The 17,983-nt window shown below is 29.4% G+C and overlaps 2 protein-coding genes across 2 annotated transcripts in view; one reads left to right on the forward strand and one right to left on the reverse strand.

The window, feature by feature from the left end:
* Window positions 1–155: 155 nt before the first annotated feature.
* On the reverse strand, window positions 156–2,488 carry LOC143197691 (RUN domain-containing protein 1). Its single transcript, XM_076406319.1, has 7 exons — window positions 2,168–2,488; window positions 1,684–2,113; window positions 1,289–1,632; window positions 931–1,238; window positions 670–877; window positions 521–615; window positions 156–466 (listed from the first exon to the last, which is right to left on the reverse strand). The coding sequence occupies exons 1-7, from the start codon at window positions 2,296–2,298 to the stop codon at window positions 357–359; spliced, it is 1,626 nt and encodes a 541-aa protein (XP_076262434.1). The 5' UTR covers window positions 2,299–2,488; the 3' UTR covers window positions 156–356.
* Window positions 2,489–2,852: 364 nt separating this feature from the next.
* smash (smallish) overlaps window positions 2,853–17,983 on the forward strand; it is a 54,471-nt gene continuing 39,340 nt past the window's right edge. Inside the window, exon 1 of the mRNA XM_076406460.1 lies at window positions 2,853–3,120. The gene's annotated coding sequence lies outside the window, so the exon portion shown is untranslated. The remainder of the gene's footprint in view (window positions 3,121–17,983) is intronic.

Below are 17,983 nucleotides of genomic sequence, written 5' to 3' on the forward strand. Positions count from 1 at the left end.
TATTAATATTTTCTATTGATTTTAAGGTAATAAACATTCATTGATAAGTTAGTGTTTAATTTAAAGCTATGTTACTATATATTGCTTCGAACAGATGTCACTTTGCGAAATAGATCAAATAGCAGTAAAAACAGAGGTAAAAAATAAAAGTCAAATAATGATACTTTTTTTTATTTGTTATAACATAATAGGAAGATATTTTTATTAAACTCAGATCTAACAAAAAATACTGAATAAATCAACTGGAATGTAAATACATATACACATGTAAAACAACAAAAAAGGAAAAATCCCAACAAAATTAACACAAATGAAAAACAAAAAAATGACTAGTAATTACAATACAGTCTTTTTAATCATGTGAAGACGTCTTTTATATTCTGAAATTGCCTTACAGCCAAATCAACTGGCAGATCAAATTTGTATTTAGTCAGTACATCCAAACTTTTAAGACTATCTTGGAATCCTAAAATAAAAAAAATTAAGTAATTACAAAAGAGTGTACTATTCTCTTTTCTACCTGTTTTAACAACATAACTCCAAGGAAGGTAATGTTCTTTTAAAAGTTGATTACATGTAAATAGAAGATTTAGCCATGGGACAAGTTTATTAGCACTGAAATTATAAAATAAATTATTAAAAATCAACACTGAAGAAAAAAAAACATACTTTAACGCGGCACAAATAAAGGCTTTAAAGTGAGAATCTAAGCTTCTTTTATATGGAGTATGCGTTGAAATGATACTGCCTATGGCACATAACATATTGTGTTTGTTGCTGTTAGGAGATGCTCCAGCTATATCCAGATTGAAGCTTTGTGACAATTTTCTTGCTGGTGTTGAATTATACTTTTCTCCATTTTTAAGATGGTAATATTCTAAAATTATGGAAAAATTAATTAACTCAGGAACAAATGCTGAAATTATCTACCTAGTATGATTTCCCATGCATGTATTTGAGTATTTGAAAATGAACTTCTCCTGGGGAAACATCCTATAAAAGGTACTAAACTGGTACTTTGAGTTACACATGAACCATGCTGCATCAGATCTCTTATACAAGGCGCTAAATATTTTCTAACAGCTGTTGTAAGCTGAATATTGCAATAAGTTGGTTGACTTTCAGTATCACTAGCATAATCACCCTGACTCTGAATTGAAAGGCATTGTTGGTCTCCATTAGTCTCAGCAAGCTCTTTAACTCGACTAATAGCCAACTCCAATTTTGCTCTTAAATCTCTATAAAAAATGTATTAGAATCTTTAAAGGACTAAGTTATATATATTTACCCCCAGTGATTTATTTTCATAGTATTCTTTAAATCATTTTTTCTAAAACTAGATTTTACGCCACATCCTAACTGCATAACAGCAAACATTTGTAGAATAGTGGCAGTTTTCTGAATTAATCCAAGGGTAGTTTCACTTCTAAATGGTTTCTTTACTGAATGATATGCACAACCGCATGTACATTTCTTATTCTTAGTTCCATCATTTTGAATATAACCAATAAATCTCTCCAAATCAGCTACCTGAGTTTTCAATTGGGCAACTAAATGTTCCTTGACTTTTAAAGGGCTAATAAGTTGATCTAGTGCAAGATTTATTTGATGTTTAACACATTCTGGGGTCATCTAAAAAAATTTTTTTTTAACAAATTAAATAAAGAATTGTAATTTTTTTACTTGGTGATAATCTTGCTCATCTAGTTCCAAATTCATTCTTGTTTTTAACTCATTTAATATAACTCTTTGCCTTTCTAAAAGAACATCTTGTGGTATCCCAGCCTCTCCATTTTCAAATGCATATTGCTCCAATTCTCTTAATTGACTTTTTAGCCTGTCAATCAGTTCCCTTTGTTGGGTTCTTCTTAATCTCACTGCTTCAGCTAAACTTGCTTCATCCATTTTTTCCTTAACTAAGCCAACATCAGGTATGCCTCTAAATGCAAATTCTTCTAAGGATTTTAAAAGTTCCTCTCTATCTTCCGGAGGTGAATTAACAACTTGTCTAAGACGAAATTGCACCTGTGCAAAATGTGTAGTTAAAGCAAATAAAGATGAATTCAAGAGCTCCTGTTCATCCTCCATGGTTCTTATTTTTTCAACCGCATATCTATAAATTATAGAAATATTAGCTCTTATATTTATTACAAAAAAATTTACTTACTGATGATGTTCATCACAGGAAAAACTCATTTTATCAAAATCAAAATCATCATCATCATTTGGTGCTCCCAAAGGGTCCCATCTTTCCCCCGCAGGATGTTCCTCTGGAGAATGGTCTGGAGTTTCTTCCATATTTTTTAGTAATTCTCGTATTTACTAACTAAACATTTACATTCATGTTTCAAAAATTAATCGTTATGTTAAAAATACGTCGTTCGTTGAACGGAAGTTAATTAAGATAACATTTCGTTTATTTTAAAACTAACAATATACATAGATATTTAGCGATCGCTCAAGTAACTTTGACGTTTAGTTTGACATTGAAACAAAGATAGTGCCTGAAATGAGAGTTGCATATATATTAAAGTTATTGAATTTGCAGTTGCATATAACGTAGTAAAATTTTAATACATTATTTAGTTTAATATTTTATCATATTTTAAACTAATGGATTATCGTTATTAAGTGCAAACAATAATAAATTTAAATCAGTTATTTTTATTTAATTTCTATCTTTTTTCTAATATTTCAGATCAAACGCTATTTTGCTAGTTATTTATTAAATTACATTATTTATTACCTTCTTGTTTAATGAAAAACAAATAGATATATTTAAATATTAAATTCATCAGATTTCTCAATATCCCTAAATATTAATTAATTCATTGCGCATGTGCGCGATTCTTGATTCAACTTCAGACTCCAATAGTAGTCGAGTTTTGTTCATGTCCTCAGATGGTGAAGTGTTATTTGTATCTGGTTTTTTGCGATGATTACCGCGGACTTACGGCCTATATGTTTTTCGTCCGTTAGAATAACTTTTTCTGACCTAAGTGCCTTTTAATAAACAAGACAATTTCTATGTGGACCATAATCCCGTTTGAAACAAGCAGTGCAAAATACAGTGTTTATAAAGTGCTGCAACATTTACTTCGGCTGATTTTTACCTAACAGGTTTGTAAAAGTATTCTATTTATTTCTTATTGGAATATTATCGTGGCAATGACTACGTTTCTATTTTAGTTCCATATTTGAAACTGTCATTATTTTAATTTGCTCTAATTGTTTGTCTAAGTTGGATAAACAAAAATCATCAAGTATACACTATTAAAATAAAGGTATTTGTTTCAAATAAAGTTAATTATGTGGTCTGTCAAACCATTAAACTTATATTCAATATGTGCATTTTTACAGTAGCGTGTATAATAAAGGATAGATTCAAATATAGTCACAAAAACAAGAAAAAAATATAAACAGTATATATATTTAAGGCTGTAGCCATATGTTCTTTAGTTAACGACAACAAACAAAATTAATTTTACAGTAAAGTAATATTTCCTAATATAATAATAATATCATATTTGAGATATAAAACATCCATTAATTATTAAACAGAAATTATAACAAACTGTAATTATAATATACTGTAATAAAACCTCAGTTTTATAGTTGAAAATATATAATGGTGAAGACTTGATACTAATAAGTTCAGATAAGCAGCTGTTAAAAAATACCAGAGCTGGTTTAAGATATGAAATGACATTCATAAACAAGAATATATTCTTGAAGGCTAGAAAAATATTTTAAGCAATTATAATATAGTATACCAAGTTTTGTTTTTATACTTTATAATATTTGTTGCTAGTTTTATAAAATTAATAGAAATTGCTCTGCTCTGATTTGTATCAATAGTATTAAGTATTTAATTAAACGGTTACGTGTTTTGTTTTCCATAATTGTGAAATTTACCGGAAAGGGCTTTCTATTTATATTATTATTAAAAAAGGAAACATTCAATCTTCATTTTATGGAATATGTATGATATGGATTTGAAAGTGTGTTAGTTAATAGAAGTAGAATGTCTGTTAAGATTCAATATCAATTATTTATTTTATATTGCAAAATAGGCTATAACAAAAATACCATTTCAAATTAAATTATTTGTAGGTATGTTTTGTGATTAACAGTGGTAAACGTAGAAAATTGCAAATGCATAAGAACCGCAAATCGACATTTTTTTCATGCTTTAAAATTATCCTTTTTGTACCCAGTAAAATATAAATTACATAATAGCCGTCCACATAATCATTAGTGTGGTTTGCTTTAGTTTTGTTTCTTTTTGACGTTATATTAAATTACATTTTGTACATTTTAAATACTTAGAGTAATTCACTTTGTTTACAGTTTCTTTTATTATAGGTAATATGGATATTTTTATTATTTACGACCAAACATTTAGATTGTATTAATATATCAGGTATCACATACTTAATATACTTTAATCTTAGTGTAATGTAGTAACAAAGAAAAAAAATATCCCCAATTTATTTGAAAATTTTATTTGTTTAGATATCAATAAGTGATTTATATAACAAGACAATAAATAAGGCTTTGTTTAGTGCATCGATTGTTATATTGGTGGGTATTGGATGTTTTTGTTGATAACAAAATGCGTATATGGTGATACGACTTATGTATTAAAGGGCAACAATTTTTACTAATCAAAGTCCTCTAATTATGAGCGGAATTGTTTGCACTACGCTACTAGAGAGCACTAGAGCTTCCAATTTAAATTCTTGTGTTAAAATAATAATATTGAAACAGAAATTCTAACATATTTTGGTCGCTTTATATTAAATCAACAATATATATGAACAACTGTAAATCTAAGCGATTAATTCGCTAAATTATTTAAATTTATTCTCGCATATAGTTTGTCTGTGTATTTATGTATTGGAATGAAGTACGAGGTATTTTTGTATCGGCTAAACGAAAAGCTAAAGAAAATGTTCAACCTTAAGAAACTTCCAATATCTCTTGAACGATTTGTATTCGATATACATATATAGTTACATACATGCGTTTGCGTAAAATGTTTTTTTACATTCTTTGTTCCGCTGTTGTTGGTGCAAATAATGAAAATGTTAGTACGAGGGAAATTTCACTTTTGTTGGGAAATAGAAAGTTTCGATGAGGCTTTGAATAAAATTCCTTTTCGGTTATTTATCATTCCAAACGCTTTCAATTAGATAACTAGGTCTTACTGCATATTAAAACAAACATTTCAAAATATAACCATCCTCCCCTCATACACGCACACACACACACATATTGCATTCTTTGAAATTTCCTTGGTAGTTCGTACGATGACATCAGAGTTTCCATCAAAAATAATTAAATGTTTTATGGTGTAGTGCAGTTATTTAATTAAGTATGATTAACAATTAAAACTTCTTTCGTTGTATTTTTCACGAAATTACATAAAAAAAGTTCTCGTAACATTTATACCAACCTTGCAAAATTTTGCATTACTTGTCCAATCCACTTTACAGTGAAGAATGTTTAAAATCATTATAAAATTTAACTTTGTTATATAATGCCAAGGTCTTTTAACCTTTTACTTAAATGCATTGCCTGCAGCTGGATTTTTTTTGTTGAATAATCTTGTTATTAATAACATGCTCGTGTAACAGGTACATGATGAATTTTTCGAAAATGGTGCTGCCTCTTATGTATGTCATTGGACAGTTTTCATGTAGAAATCGAATAGTTTATGAATCTCTTAGTGACATTTTACCTCTTCTATTTAGTGTCCTCTATTACAAAATGATTATTACGTTATATGCATATTTTTAATTATAGTGATATTCAATTTAAAATAAGTTTATTAAGTGAATTTCAACAATTATATTACAAATATTTCAACATATATGATAAATCTTACCATATAAAATACTGTAGTAAAATATTTAGTCCTAGAAAAATGTTAAGGTCAAAATAATAATTTTTACTAAATTAATTTCAACAATTGTGTTACTGACCTACAAATATTTATTCATATTTTTTTCCTCTCTATACAGACACTATCTGGTTTTAAATGTTTTAAAGCCTGGTAGTCCATTGCCCAGTAACTGTTTATAATTTACACAATAGTTAATATATCTTATGTAAACACCGAAAGAGCTTTTGTACGTGTTTAATAGTATAACCTTTTCGTTTTAACTATGGTCAGAGATATTACATAAATATTATCACACACACAAAAAGAACTTTAATTTCTGTGTAGTTGATTTCATAAATTAATTTAAATTTTTTCCTTGCCGATTTTTCGATATATTTATAATCATCAGCCCACAGATCAATCAATCTTAAAATTTATGACGTATGAGTGCTATAAAATGAAAGGATGATTTTACGGTCGCTTTACTTAGTATAACTACAATGAGTGCTGCTTAAAATTGTATATGTGAAGGAGCAGTTAAAATGATTTCCGGCACATAGACTGTTTTCATGTCAATCACAAATTTGATTCAAACGACAACTCTTCAGATTTATCAAAAGCTTATTGCAATTCATTCTGTTGAATAAAACTCAAACTATAACTCTCAATTGTTGGTCGATTGTAAAATCGATTCATTCAAGGCTTCTTGTTGATGAACAACAGTTTATTACAATAATATTAGAATGAATTAATCTCGTAAATTCAAGGCTTTATTGTAAATAACAAAAATATGATGCGGTCATACTCAATCAGACCAATGTCTAGTAAATATGGTGGGTGGATAATAACTAGAGGTATTTAATTTATTTTGTTTCTTGCATTTTCTTCGTTTTCGTACGTAGGAATCAGTAGCAACTGTGTAAACAACATATCTCTTTTAGTCGGCTTGGTTGGCGCAGCGGTACAGGCGACAGGACGGTCCTTATACTGTTGCGATAGTCGCGGGTTCGAATCCTGCTGGGGCATGGTAAACGTATGTTTGTGATTGTCCTTAGGCAAAAGTGCAAAATCCGACAAGGAAAATGATCTCAGTCACGCCAGTAACCAGGTTGGGTAAGACCGGATGTATTCTGGGATGATTTCTAAGTTAGCGTCTGGCGAGTGACCCAGTCGGTCGGCTTAATGCCGAGGACCTTGATTCGGAGCCCACGTTAAATTGTAGGTCCAGTCCAGATACGATAGATAAAATATCTTTTTGAATTAAAGTTTAATTTGAAGAATCAAATATTCATTTGAAATAAAAATATCGTGGATGACTGTGTAGGTATTGTTATTTAGAAAAGTATGAATAAAATTTAATAATGCATGACTGTATTTTGATTATTAGTTGTTTGTTTTTTATTATTACGTGCTTACATTTTTATATACTGGTCGATTATTACATATAGCACCAGTTGTGTATAAAACGTACTGTTCCGAGCAATAAAATGTAAGCTTGTTGATTTCTAGTGGTACGCATCAACAAAATGTATCGTAGTAGCAACATTGTAGGACAAGAACTCTCTGCTTTATTAAGGTATATTGCGCGAATACCAAACCATATTTTTTATAGAAAAAGTTGTTTTCAACTTGGTATAACTCGGCTTCTCTTAAACAGGTTTAGTTTGAGAAAAAATCTTCACTATGCACGCAAACAAGAATATGAAATAATTTTGTAACATACATGGCGATAAATGAAAAAAAAAACGGCAAAAAATATTATTATGCTATTGCTGCAGTTTATGCCAGCCTATTTCTGCTTGTTCTAATAGACAACTATATAACATTTCATTATTTTTATGTTATTTTAACACTGCGTCGTCACATTTTGCATTATATTTCAAAGAAAAATACCTTTTGTTTGTTCAGCATTCAAGAGTAATATGTACTTGGCATATATTAATACAATAGAAATTTAAGATTGAAACAATATGATGCTTTTTAGGAACAAACGTTAAATGTTTAGTTACTATGACTTAATAAATTTTGAGCGATTTTATTTATAATCATATCGCCAATCGCTATTGCCGATAATGTTCAAATTATTTGAAAAATTTCGATTGAAAAGGATAAAACCAAAAGTCTCCTTTTTACCAACGAGTGTTTATCTAGAGTTTTAACGTGGGATCCGAACCACGGTCCTCGGCAATAAGCCTCACGACTGGCGAGTATCCATCATCCCCGAAGACATCCGGTCTTACCTAGCCTGGTTACTGGCTATCATTTTTCTTGTCGGATTTTACACTTTTGCCTAGGACAATCACAATTATTAAACAATCAGAAACATAAATTTACGACCATGCCCTAGCAGGATTCGAATCCACGACTATCGCAACAGTAGGTGGACCGTCCTGTCACCTTTACCACTGCGCCAGCCAAGCCGGCTAAAAAATTATTAGTGTGAGATTCTAACGACGTTCTTTTTTCGAACGTCATATCAGTTGGTGTTGTGTGAAATATCGTTGTTCAGTCAAGTCCTGACGCAAAATTCACCCAAACCAACATCAACCCGCCTATATTGAAGATGCCTCATATAATAAACGAACAAAATTCTTTGAGAATAATGAAATCAGCGATCAAGACAATCATATAAAATGTAAAATAATTTTATATCATTTAAAATGAAATTGTTATTTTAAAGCTAATAAATTACAAATACAGCAATTATCTCTTTCGTTGTCTTTTCTAAAGAAACTTCGAAAATAATTATGTACATCTCCGTGTTACTTATGGCACTGTTGAATAAAAATTAGTAGGACATGTGGGAATGCAATATAAATAAGCCAATTGCTTTTATTATATTATGCCATTATTACATTCCGAATATTAAAATACGATTCAATATATTTGGGATCTTTATTCCATTACTTTTTTCACATTGCCATTTGCTAATTAAAAAATAATTGATCTGTACAGCACAGAGAATAAAACAATTATCTCCATCATATCATCTATCAAAATTAGTATGGAAAGGAATTCTTACGTTTCCGTGTGTTGTGTATTTCACTGAAATAGTAATTACTATTTTCAGTCACTAGTTTTTTTACTACCGACTAGTTCGACTGTTATGTGACTATCGACTGTTTCTACTATTTTCAGTCGATAGTTCCCAACGCTAAATGAAATACAAAATACGAAATCGGTAGCATTTTCTGTTTTACAATATTAAAGACACTTGTGAAATAACCTGAAATAAATCTGATTCATAAAAAAAACACACAACCATCGACCTTTAAAGGTTAAATTCCAACGTTTCCCTTTATACCTGTTGCTTTTTGGTAGTCAGCATTTGATAATTGCTTAATAAATAGCATAATACTGTACCGAAATCGATTTAAAAGAGAAAGAAAAAAAAAATAACATGTTGTCGACCTTCACATATCAAGAGCGCTTTATCTGTATCGATTAAAATAATATATTTTTAATGCAAATATTATTCGTATGTCTTCAAGGTAGCAAAACAAAGAACGTTTCCCTTGTCGTGTGTCTCCTAGAAGACTTGGGTAATCTAAAATCGATTTAAACGGCGTCAAAAGCAAACACAACCGGTGACAGATTCAAACAAAATTAGTAAAAGCGTCGACAAATTCGACTTTGCCTTTCAAAAACCTTGTGTTGACCGTGAAAATTGTCAATTTATTTTTTTCACCTCTCGATATACTGACTCAGTATTTTTCGAGTAGTAGGAATCCTTCATGAATGAAAACTAAAAAAACACACTCATTCTGATTTCTAATGGAGGTATAAATATTTACATTAATTGTAAACTGGATGTAATTTACATTAGAGGTTTTTTTTTCGGTTGAAATTTCATTAATTTTTTTTGTATCTGCCAGAGTAATTCCGGAAACTCTACAGCTGTTGGTTTTTTGTTTTGTTTTGTTTACTAATTGAATTCCTTGATTGTAGTGCAATAATTATTTGTTCTTATTTTTAAATATATATAGGGCCTCACACGAGAGTTCATTCAGAACAAAACATTTTATTTCCCGTTATTTATTACATATTCCAAATTTAATTCCAACTTTATTAAAGATTAGATTAGAAATATTCCATTGTACGTTTATCAGTCATAATAAATCCCATTTCCACACCAATTTAATTGCATTATGTCGAAATCGTTTTATGGTGAAATGAGCATTAAAATTGTTGTTCAAGATTGGTCTACGTATAACTAAAATTTTTAACAAATCAATTTTTTGCAGCTATTTTCCTTCAAATAATCGCAAGTTAATTAAAATGGTAGGGACTATAAGGAATTTTATGGTAAAGTTTTTAAGTTATACAACGAAATGTCTATTTCGAATTATTGAAAAATGGGTGGATTCCTGTTTCTAAAGCAATTTAATGTCGATTTTCGTTTCTTTCGTCCCAAAAGGCATATATATTGAGAATTTTATCATTATCCAACACCTGAAAAATTGTAGCACTTTTTCCATATATATAGTCGTGAAAATTTGTGATTTTTTGCCATTTTCAGTTTTTTTGCTGTAATTTCCATTCAAATAATAGCAGGTTAATGAGAATGACAGGAGTTATAAAGAATTTTTTGGCGATTCGAATGGTAGTATAACAATTTTCGAGTAACTTACCATTTTTAAGTTATACAACGAAAAGTGTATTTTTGAAAAATGGGTGGATTTCTGTTTATGTCATTTACCTCAAAAACTATAGGTTCTAAAGCAATTTAATGTCGATTTTCGTTTCTTTCGTCCCAAAATGCATATATTTTGAGAATTTTATCATTATCCAAGACCTGAAAAATTGTAGCACTTTTTCCATATATATAGTCGTGAAAATTTGCGATTTTTTGCCATTTTCAGTTATTTTGCTGTAATTTCCATTCAAATAATAGCAGGTTAATGAAAATGACAGGAGTTATAAAGAATTTTTTGGCGATTCGAATGGTAGTATAACAATTTTCGAGTAACTTACCATTTTTAAGTTATACAACGAAAAGTGTATTTTCGAAAAATGGGTGGATTTCTGTTTATGTCATTTACCTCAAAAACTATAGGTTCTAAAGCAATTTAATGTCGATTTTCGTTTCGTTCGTCCCAAAATGCATATATTTTGAGAATTTTATCATTATCCAAGACCTGAAAAATTGTAGCACTTTTTCCATATATATAGTCGTGAAAATTTGCGATTTTTTGCCATTTTCAGTTTTTTTGCTGTAATTTCCATTCAAATAATAGCAGGTTAATGAAAATGACAGGAGTTATAAAGAATTTTTTGGCGATTCGAATGGTAGTATAACAATTTTCGAATAACTTTCCATTTTTAAGTTATACAACGAAAATTGTATTTCCGAAAAATGGGTGGATTTCTGTTTATGTCATTTACCTCAAAAACTATAGGTTCTAAAGCAATTTAATGTCGATTTTCGTTTCTTTCGTCCCAAAATGCATATATTTTGAGAATTTTATCATTATCCAAGACCTGAAAAATTGTAGCACTTTTTCCATATATATATTCGTGAAAATTTGCGATTTTTTGCCATTTTCAGTTTTTTTGCTGTAATTTCCATTCAAATAATAGCAGGTTAATGAAAATGACAGAATTATAAAGAATTTTTTGGCTATTCGAATGGTAGTATAACAATTTTCGAATAACTTTCCATTTTTAAGTTATACAACGAAAAGTGTATTTTGGAAAAATGGGTGGATTTCTGTTTATGTCACTTATCTCAAAAAATATAAGTTCTAAAGCAATTTTATGTCGATTTTAGTTTCTTTCGCTCTTTTCGTAACTTTATTATTGACTCAGAAAACCTAAAGGTTTTTAAAAAGCGCCAACCAACACTACCAGTAAGAATAGATTCAAAGAAAAATATATTGTAAATCCATTGGTTTTTATTTAATTTTTTCTAATAAATTTTATATAAGACTAACAACGTCATAACGTTAATATTCAGTTAACTGTGGTGTTAGTATTCTTCGTGTAATAGCTTATCTTTTAAAATGCAAATATACAATTAAGATTCTAAACTCTAATAGAATTATAACTATTTGTATACAATGTCGCCTTTCTTTTCAAACATCAAAGTAAATAGTCGAAACATTTGTAATAAAAATTGAGCGGAATTTTAAATCATTGACTAATATTTCTTATTAAAATTCAGCATTACATTTGGAATACGTGTTATTTGATCCTATATTCCTTCAAAGGTAAAAACAATTGGATAAAGCCAGATGAAGCTATTTGAAGATGAACCGTTAACCAGGCATGGATTTGTCAATCAAGAGGAATCAGAGCGATGATTTTCTGAAATTATTTCAAACCCTTTTGCTTCAACTGTTAAAAAATACTTAATAAATTAGGAGTAGTAGGATGTAACGCTCAACCCGCTGTATTTACCAAGCATCACACTGACAGATTTAACATTTACTTTGGATTTTATATTCGGAAATTGCGGCAATAATAATTGTACACTAAATATAAATAAACAAATGTAATTTCTAATGAATTTTCTAGTAAATTGTTGATAAATGTTTTCCTTTCCATATAATATTAATGCTTTCTGTTATTTATTTTGTTTATAAGATTTTTATGGCAAATACGATGAACGTGATTAAACGAAAGCTGAGTCAACGCCAATTGAAATGCTGTTAAACGCAAACAAATTCGTAAAACACTATAAAAGTCGGTTTATTTTTGTATTTTGACTTTCAAAAACCTTCGTGCGACCATGAAAATCGCTAATTTATTTGTTCGCAGTTGAACTAAAAGCATCGAATCAGAATGAAAATTAAAAAGAGAGAAAAATATATAAACGCATACGATCATTTCAATCCTTTCGAATAAATACGCGCTCACCTTTATTCCCCCTTTGTTTTATGATATCTACGCTTCCTCTTTTAAAACAAAAATGAATTCTTAACAAATCTGATATTAAACCATGTAAATATTTATGAAACTGAGAAATCTAACCTATGAAAGCGGAAACGACTACATTCTCTTTTTTTTATTTTAAATCGGTATGCATGCACCGAGGAATGTCAAAAATAATGTTAAATACTGCATATTAAAATCTTATCTAACAATTGTCAAACTACCTTTAAAAGTTCACATGTTATTTTTTATTTCTCGACCTTGTTAAAACAGGACTCGAATGGTTACTTTCAAATTTTATCTTTTTTCAAAATCGCCCAAAAAAAATGCCTAATATCCTTGACAAATTTCGATATTAAAAAAAATAGAAATAATTTTGTTGAAAGAAATTTAATCCCTTATTAAGTGGTACGCCTATGTCTTGGGAAAGATTAACATTTCGACTAAATACTAGAATCAAAAGGAATCCAAGATTATTTTAATCCCACGTACCATAAAATGCACACGTTTTAGATGAAGTAAAAATACTGCTAGGCATCATAAACATTTGATAAAACGCCGAAAAGGACAATGATTAAATAAAGACCGAAATGCAGATGTAGGAGAAGAGACTAAAAATAAACCTGGTGATCTGCGGTAAGTCAAACGGACCATGTGTTTTGATCAATTTAACAGCTGGTAAACTCAGGTATCTTCTTCACAGTGCCGAACGTTTCCAATACATATAATTTTCTGGGTTGAAAACTCCCCTTGTATATTATTCATAGGGTTGAATAGATAGGATCTATATTTTTACGGTTGAAACTTCGTCCATTCTTTATGTTCTCTTTTGGTAATTCCTGGTACTCTGGAACAACAGCTGTTACGTGAGCCATTTTTGTCTTTCATGTTTCTCCGTTATCGGCTCTGTAAATGTAAGATAAACTAACATATTGAAAGAATTTGTTTTTTTGGACATTTTACATTTTATATTAAAAATGAGTTTATATTCGGTCCACCAAAAAAGTTCTGGAAATGGAATGTTTCAAATTTAGTTCAGATTCTTTATAACTTTAATTAAAAATTTACCTTTCGATATACTTAATATTGCATTCCTATGGTTATATAAACATTGCCGTTTTTTTGCTATTTTAAAATTTTTGGCTGTCAGTTCCATTCAAATAATCGCAGATTGATGAAAATGATAGTGATTATAAAGACTTTTATGGCGAATCGAATGGTAGTTATTATACTACTAATTTTCGAGTAACTTACCATTTTAAATTATACAACGAAAAGTGTATTTTCGAAAAATGGGTGGATATTTGTTTATGTCATTTACCTCAAAAACTATAGGTTCTAAAGCAATTTAATGTCGATTTTCGTTTCTTTCGTCCCAAAATGCATATATTTTGAGAATTTTATCATTATCCAAGACCTGAAAAATTGTAGCACTTTTTCCATATATATAGTCGTGAAAATTTGCGATTTTTTACCATTTTCAATTTTTTTGCTGCCATTTCCATTCAAATAGTCGCAGGTTCATGAAAATGACAGGAGTTATAAAGAATTTTATGGCGAATCGAATGGTAGTATTACGATTTTCGAGTAACTTACCATTTTTAAGTTATACAACGAAAAGTGTATTTTCGAAAAATGGGTGGATTTCTGTTTATGTCATTTACCTCAAAAACTATAGGTTCTAAAGCAATTTAATGTCGGTTTTTGTTTCTTTCGTCCCAAAATGCATATATTTTGAGAATTTTATCATTATCCAAGACCTGAAAAATTGTAGCACTTTTTCCATATATATAGTCGTGAAAATTTGCGATTTTTTTCCATTTTCAATTTTTTTGCTGCCATTTCCATTCAAATAATCGCAGGTTCATGAAAATGACAGCAGTTATAAAGAATTTTATGGCGAATCGAATGGTAGTATTACGATTTTCGAGTAACTTACCATTTTTAAGTTATACAACGAAAAGTGTATTTTCGAAAAATGGGTGGATTTCTGTTTATGTCATTTACCTCAAAAACTATAGGTTCTAAAGCAATTTAATGTCGATTTTCGTTTCTTTCGTCCCAAAATGCATATATTTTGAGAATTTTATCATTATCCAAGACCTGAAAAATTGTAGCACTTTTTCCATATATATAGTCGTGAAAATTTGCGATTTTTTACCATTTTCAATTTTTTTGCTGCCATTTCCATTCAAATAATCGCAGGTTCATGAAAATGACAGCAGTTATAAAGAATTTTATGGCGAATCGAATGGTAGTATTACGATTTTCGAGTAACTTTCCATTTTTAAATTATACAACGAAAAGTGTATTTTCGAAAAATGGGTGGATTTCTGTTTATGTCATTTACCTCAAAAACTATAGGTTCTAAAGCAATTTAATGTCGATTTTCGTTTCTTTCGTCCCAAAATGCATATATTTTGAGAATTTTATCATTATCCAAGACCTGAAAAATTGTAGCACTTTTTCCATATATATAGTCGTGAAAATTTGTGATTTTTTTCCATTTTCAATTTTTTTGCTGCCATTTCCATTCAAATAATCGCAGGTTCATGAAAATGACAGGAGTTATAAAGAATTTTATGGCGAATCGAATGGTAGTATTACGATTTTCGAGTAACTTACCATTTTTAAGTTATACAACGAAAAGTGTATTTTCGAAAAATGGGTGGATTTCTGTTTATGTCATTTACCTCAAAAACTATAGGTTCTAAAGCAATTTAATGTCGGTTTTCGTTTCTGTCGTCCCAAAATGCATATATTTTGAGAATTTTATCATTATCCAAGACCTGAAAAATTGTAGCACTTTTTCCATATATATAGTCATGAAAATTTGCAATTTTTTTCCATTTTCAATTTTTTTGCTGCCATTTCCATTCAAATAGTCGCAGATTCATGAAAATGACAGGAGTTATAAGGAATTTTATGGCGAATCGAATGGTAGTATTACGATTTTCGAGTAACTTTCCATTTTTAAATTATACAACGAAAAGTGTATTTTCGAAAAATGGGTGGATTTCTGTTTATGTCATTTACCTCAAAAACTATAGGTTCTAAAGCAATTTAATGTCGGTTTTCGTTTCTTTCGTCCCAAAATGCATATATTTTGAGAATTTTATCATTATCCAAGACCTGAAAAATTGTAGCACTTTTTCCATATATATAATCATGAAAATTTGCGATTTTTTTCCATTTTCAATTTTTTTGCTGCCATTTCCATTCAAATAATCGCAGGTTCATGAAAATGACAGCAGTTATAAAGAATTTTATGGCGAATCGAATGGTAGTATTACGATTTTCGAGTAACTTACCATTTTTAAGTTATACAACGAAAAGTGTATTTTCGAAAAATGGGTGGATTTCTGTTTATGACATTTACCTCAAAAACTATAGGTTCTAAAGCCATTTAATGTCGGTTTTCGTTTCTTTCGTCCCAAAATGCATATATTTTGAGAATTTTATCATTATCCAAGACCTGAAAAATTGTAGCACTTTTTCCATATATATAGTCATGAAAATTTGCGAATTTTTTCCATTTTCAATTTTTTTGCTGCCATTTCCATTCAAATAATCGCAGGTTCATGAAAATGACAGCAGTTATAAAGAATTTTATGGCGAATCGAATGGTAGTATTACGATTTTCGAGTAACTTACCATTTTTAAGTTATATAACGAAAAGTGTATTTTCGAAAAATGGGTGGATTTCTGTTCATGTCATTTACCTCAAGAACTATAGGTTCTAAAGCAATTTAATGTCGGTTTTCGTTTCTGTCGTCCCAAAATGCATATATTTTGAGAATTTTATCATTATCCAAGACCTGAAAAATTGTAGCACTTTTTCCATATATCGTGAAAATTTGCGATTTTTTTCAATTTTCAATTTTTCTGCTGTCATTTCCATTCAAATAATCGCAGGTTCATGAAAATGACAGGAGTTATAAAAAATTTTATGGCGAATCGAATGCTAGTATTACGATTTTCGAGTAACTTTCCATTTTTAAATTATACAACGAAAAGTGTATTTTCGAAAAATGGGTGGATTTCTGTTTATGCAATTTACCTCAAAAACTATAGGTTCTAAAGCAATTTAATGTCGGTTTTCGTTTCTTTCGTCCCAAAATGCATATATTTTGAGAATTTTATCATTATCCAAGACCTGAAAAATTGTAGCACTTTTTCCATATATATAGTCGTGAAAATTTGCGATTTTTTACCATTTTCAATTTTTTTGCTGCCATTTCCATTCAAATAATCGCAGGTTCATGAAAATGACAGCAGTTATAAAGAATTTTATGGCGAATCGAATGGTAGTATTACGATTTTCGAGTAACTTACCATTTTTAAGTTATACAACGAAAAGTGTATTTTCGAAAAATGGGTGGATTTCTGTTCATGTCATTTACCTCAAGAACTATAGGTTCTAAAGCAATTTAATGTCGGTTTTCGTTTCTGTCGTCCCAAAATACATATATTTTGAGAATTTTATCATTATCCAAGACCTGAAAAATTGTAGCACTTTTTCCATATATATAGTCGTGAAAATTTGCGATTTTTTACCATTTTCAATTTTTTTGCTGCCATTTCCATTCAAATAATCGCAGGTTCATGAAAATGACAGGAGTTATAAAGAATTTTATGGCGAATCGAATGGTAGTATTACGATTTTCGAGTAACTTTCCATTTTTTAATTATACAACGAAAAGTGTATTTTCGAAAAATGGGTGGATTTCTGTTTATGTCATTTACCTCAAAAACTATAGGTTCTAAAGCAATTTAATGTCGATTTTCGTTTCTTTCGTCCCAAAATGCATATATTTTGAGAATTTTATCATTATCCAAGACCTGAAAAATTGTAGCACTTTTTCCATATATATAGTCGTGAAAATTTGCGATTTTTTTCCATTTTCAATTTTTTTGCTGCCATTTCGATTCAGATAATCGCAGGTTCATGAAAATGACAGCAGTTATAAAGAATTTTATGGCGAATCGAATGGTAGTATTACGATTTTCGAGTAACTTACCATTTTTAAGTTATACAACGAAAAGTGTATTTTCGAAAAATGGGTGGATTTCTATTTATGTCATTTACCTCAAAAACTATAGGTTCTAAAGCAATTTAATGTCGGTTTTCGTTTCTTTCGTCCCAAAATGCATATATTTTGAGAATTTTATCATTGTCCAAGACCTGAAAAATTGTAGCACTTTTTCCATATATATAGTCGT

This window comes from Rhynchophorus ferrugineus, unplaced genomic scaffold (genome assembly GCF_030347505.1).
Source record: "Rhynchophorus ferrugineus isolate W39M unplaced genomic scaffold, kcgeb_rfMv2 rfM5, whole genome shotgun sequence".
Taxonomy (NCBI): Eukaryota; Metazoa; Arthropoda; class Insecta; order Coleoptera; family Curculionidae; genus Rhynchophorus; species Rhynchophorus ferrugineus.

What these genes read in the sequence shown, in the direction of transcription:
- LOC143197691 (XM_076406319.1), bottom strand. Translation starts at nt 2,298, where the DNA reads ATGGAAGAAACTCCAGACCATTCTCCAGAGGAACATCCTGCGGGGGAA. An exon ending in TCCTGTGATGAACATCATCA is followed by an intron (nt 2,114 to 2,167) that starts GTAAGTAAATTT and finishes TATAATTTATAG; the next exon opens with ATATGCGGTTGAAAAAATAA. An exon ending in ATGAGCAAGATTATCACCAA is followed by an intron (nt 1,633 to 1,683) that starts GTAAAAAAATTA and finishes AAATTTTTTTAG; the next exon opens with ATGACCCCAGAATGTGTTAA.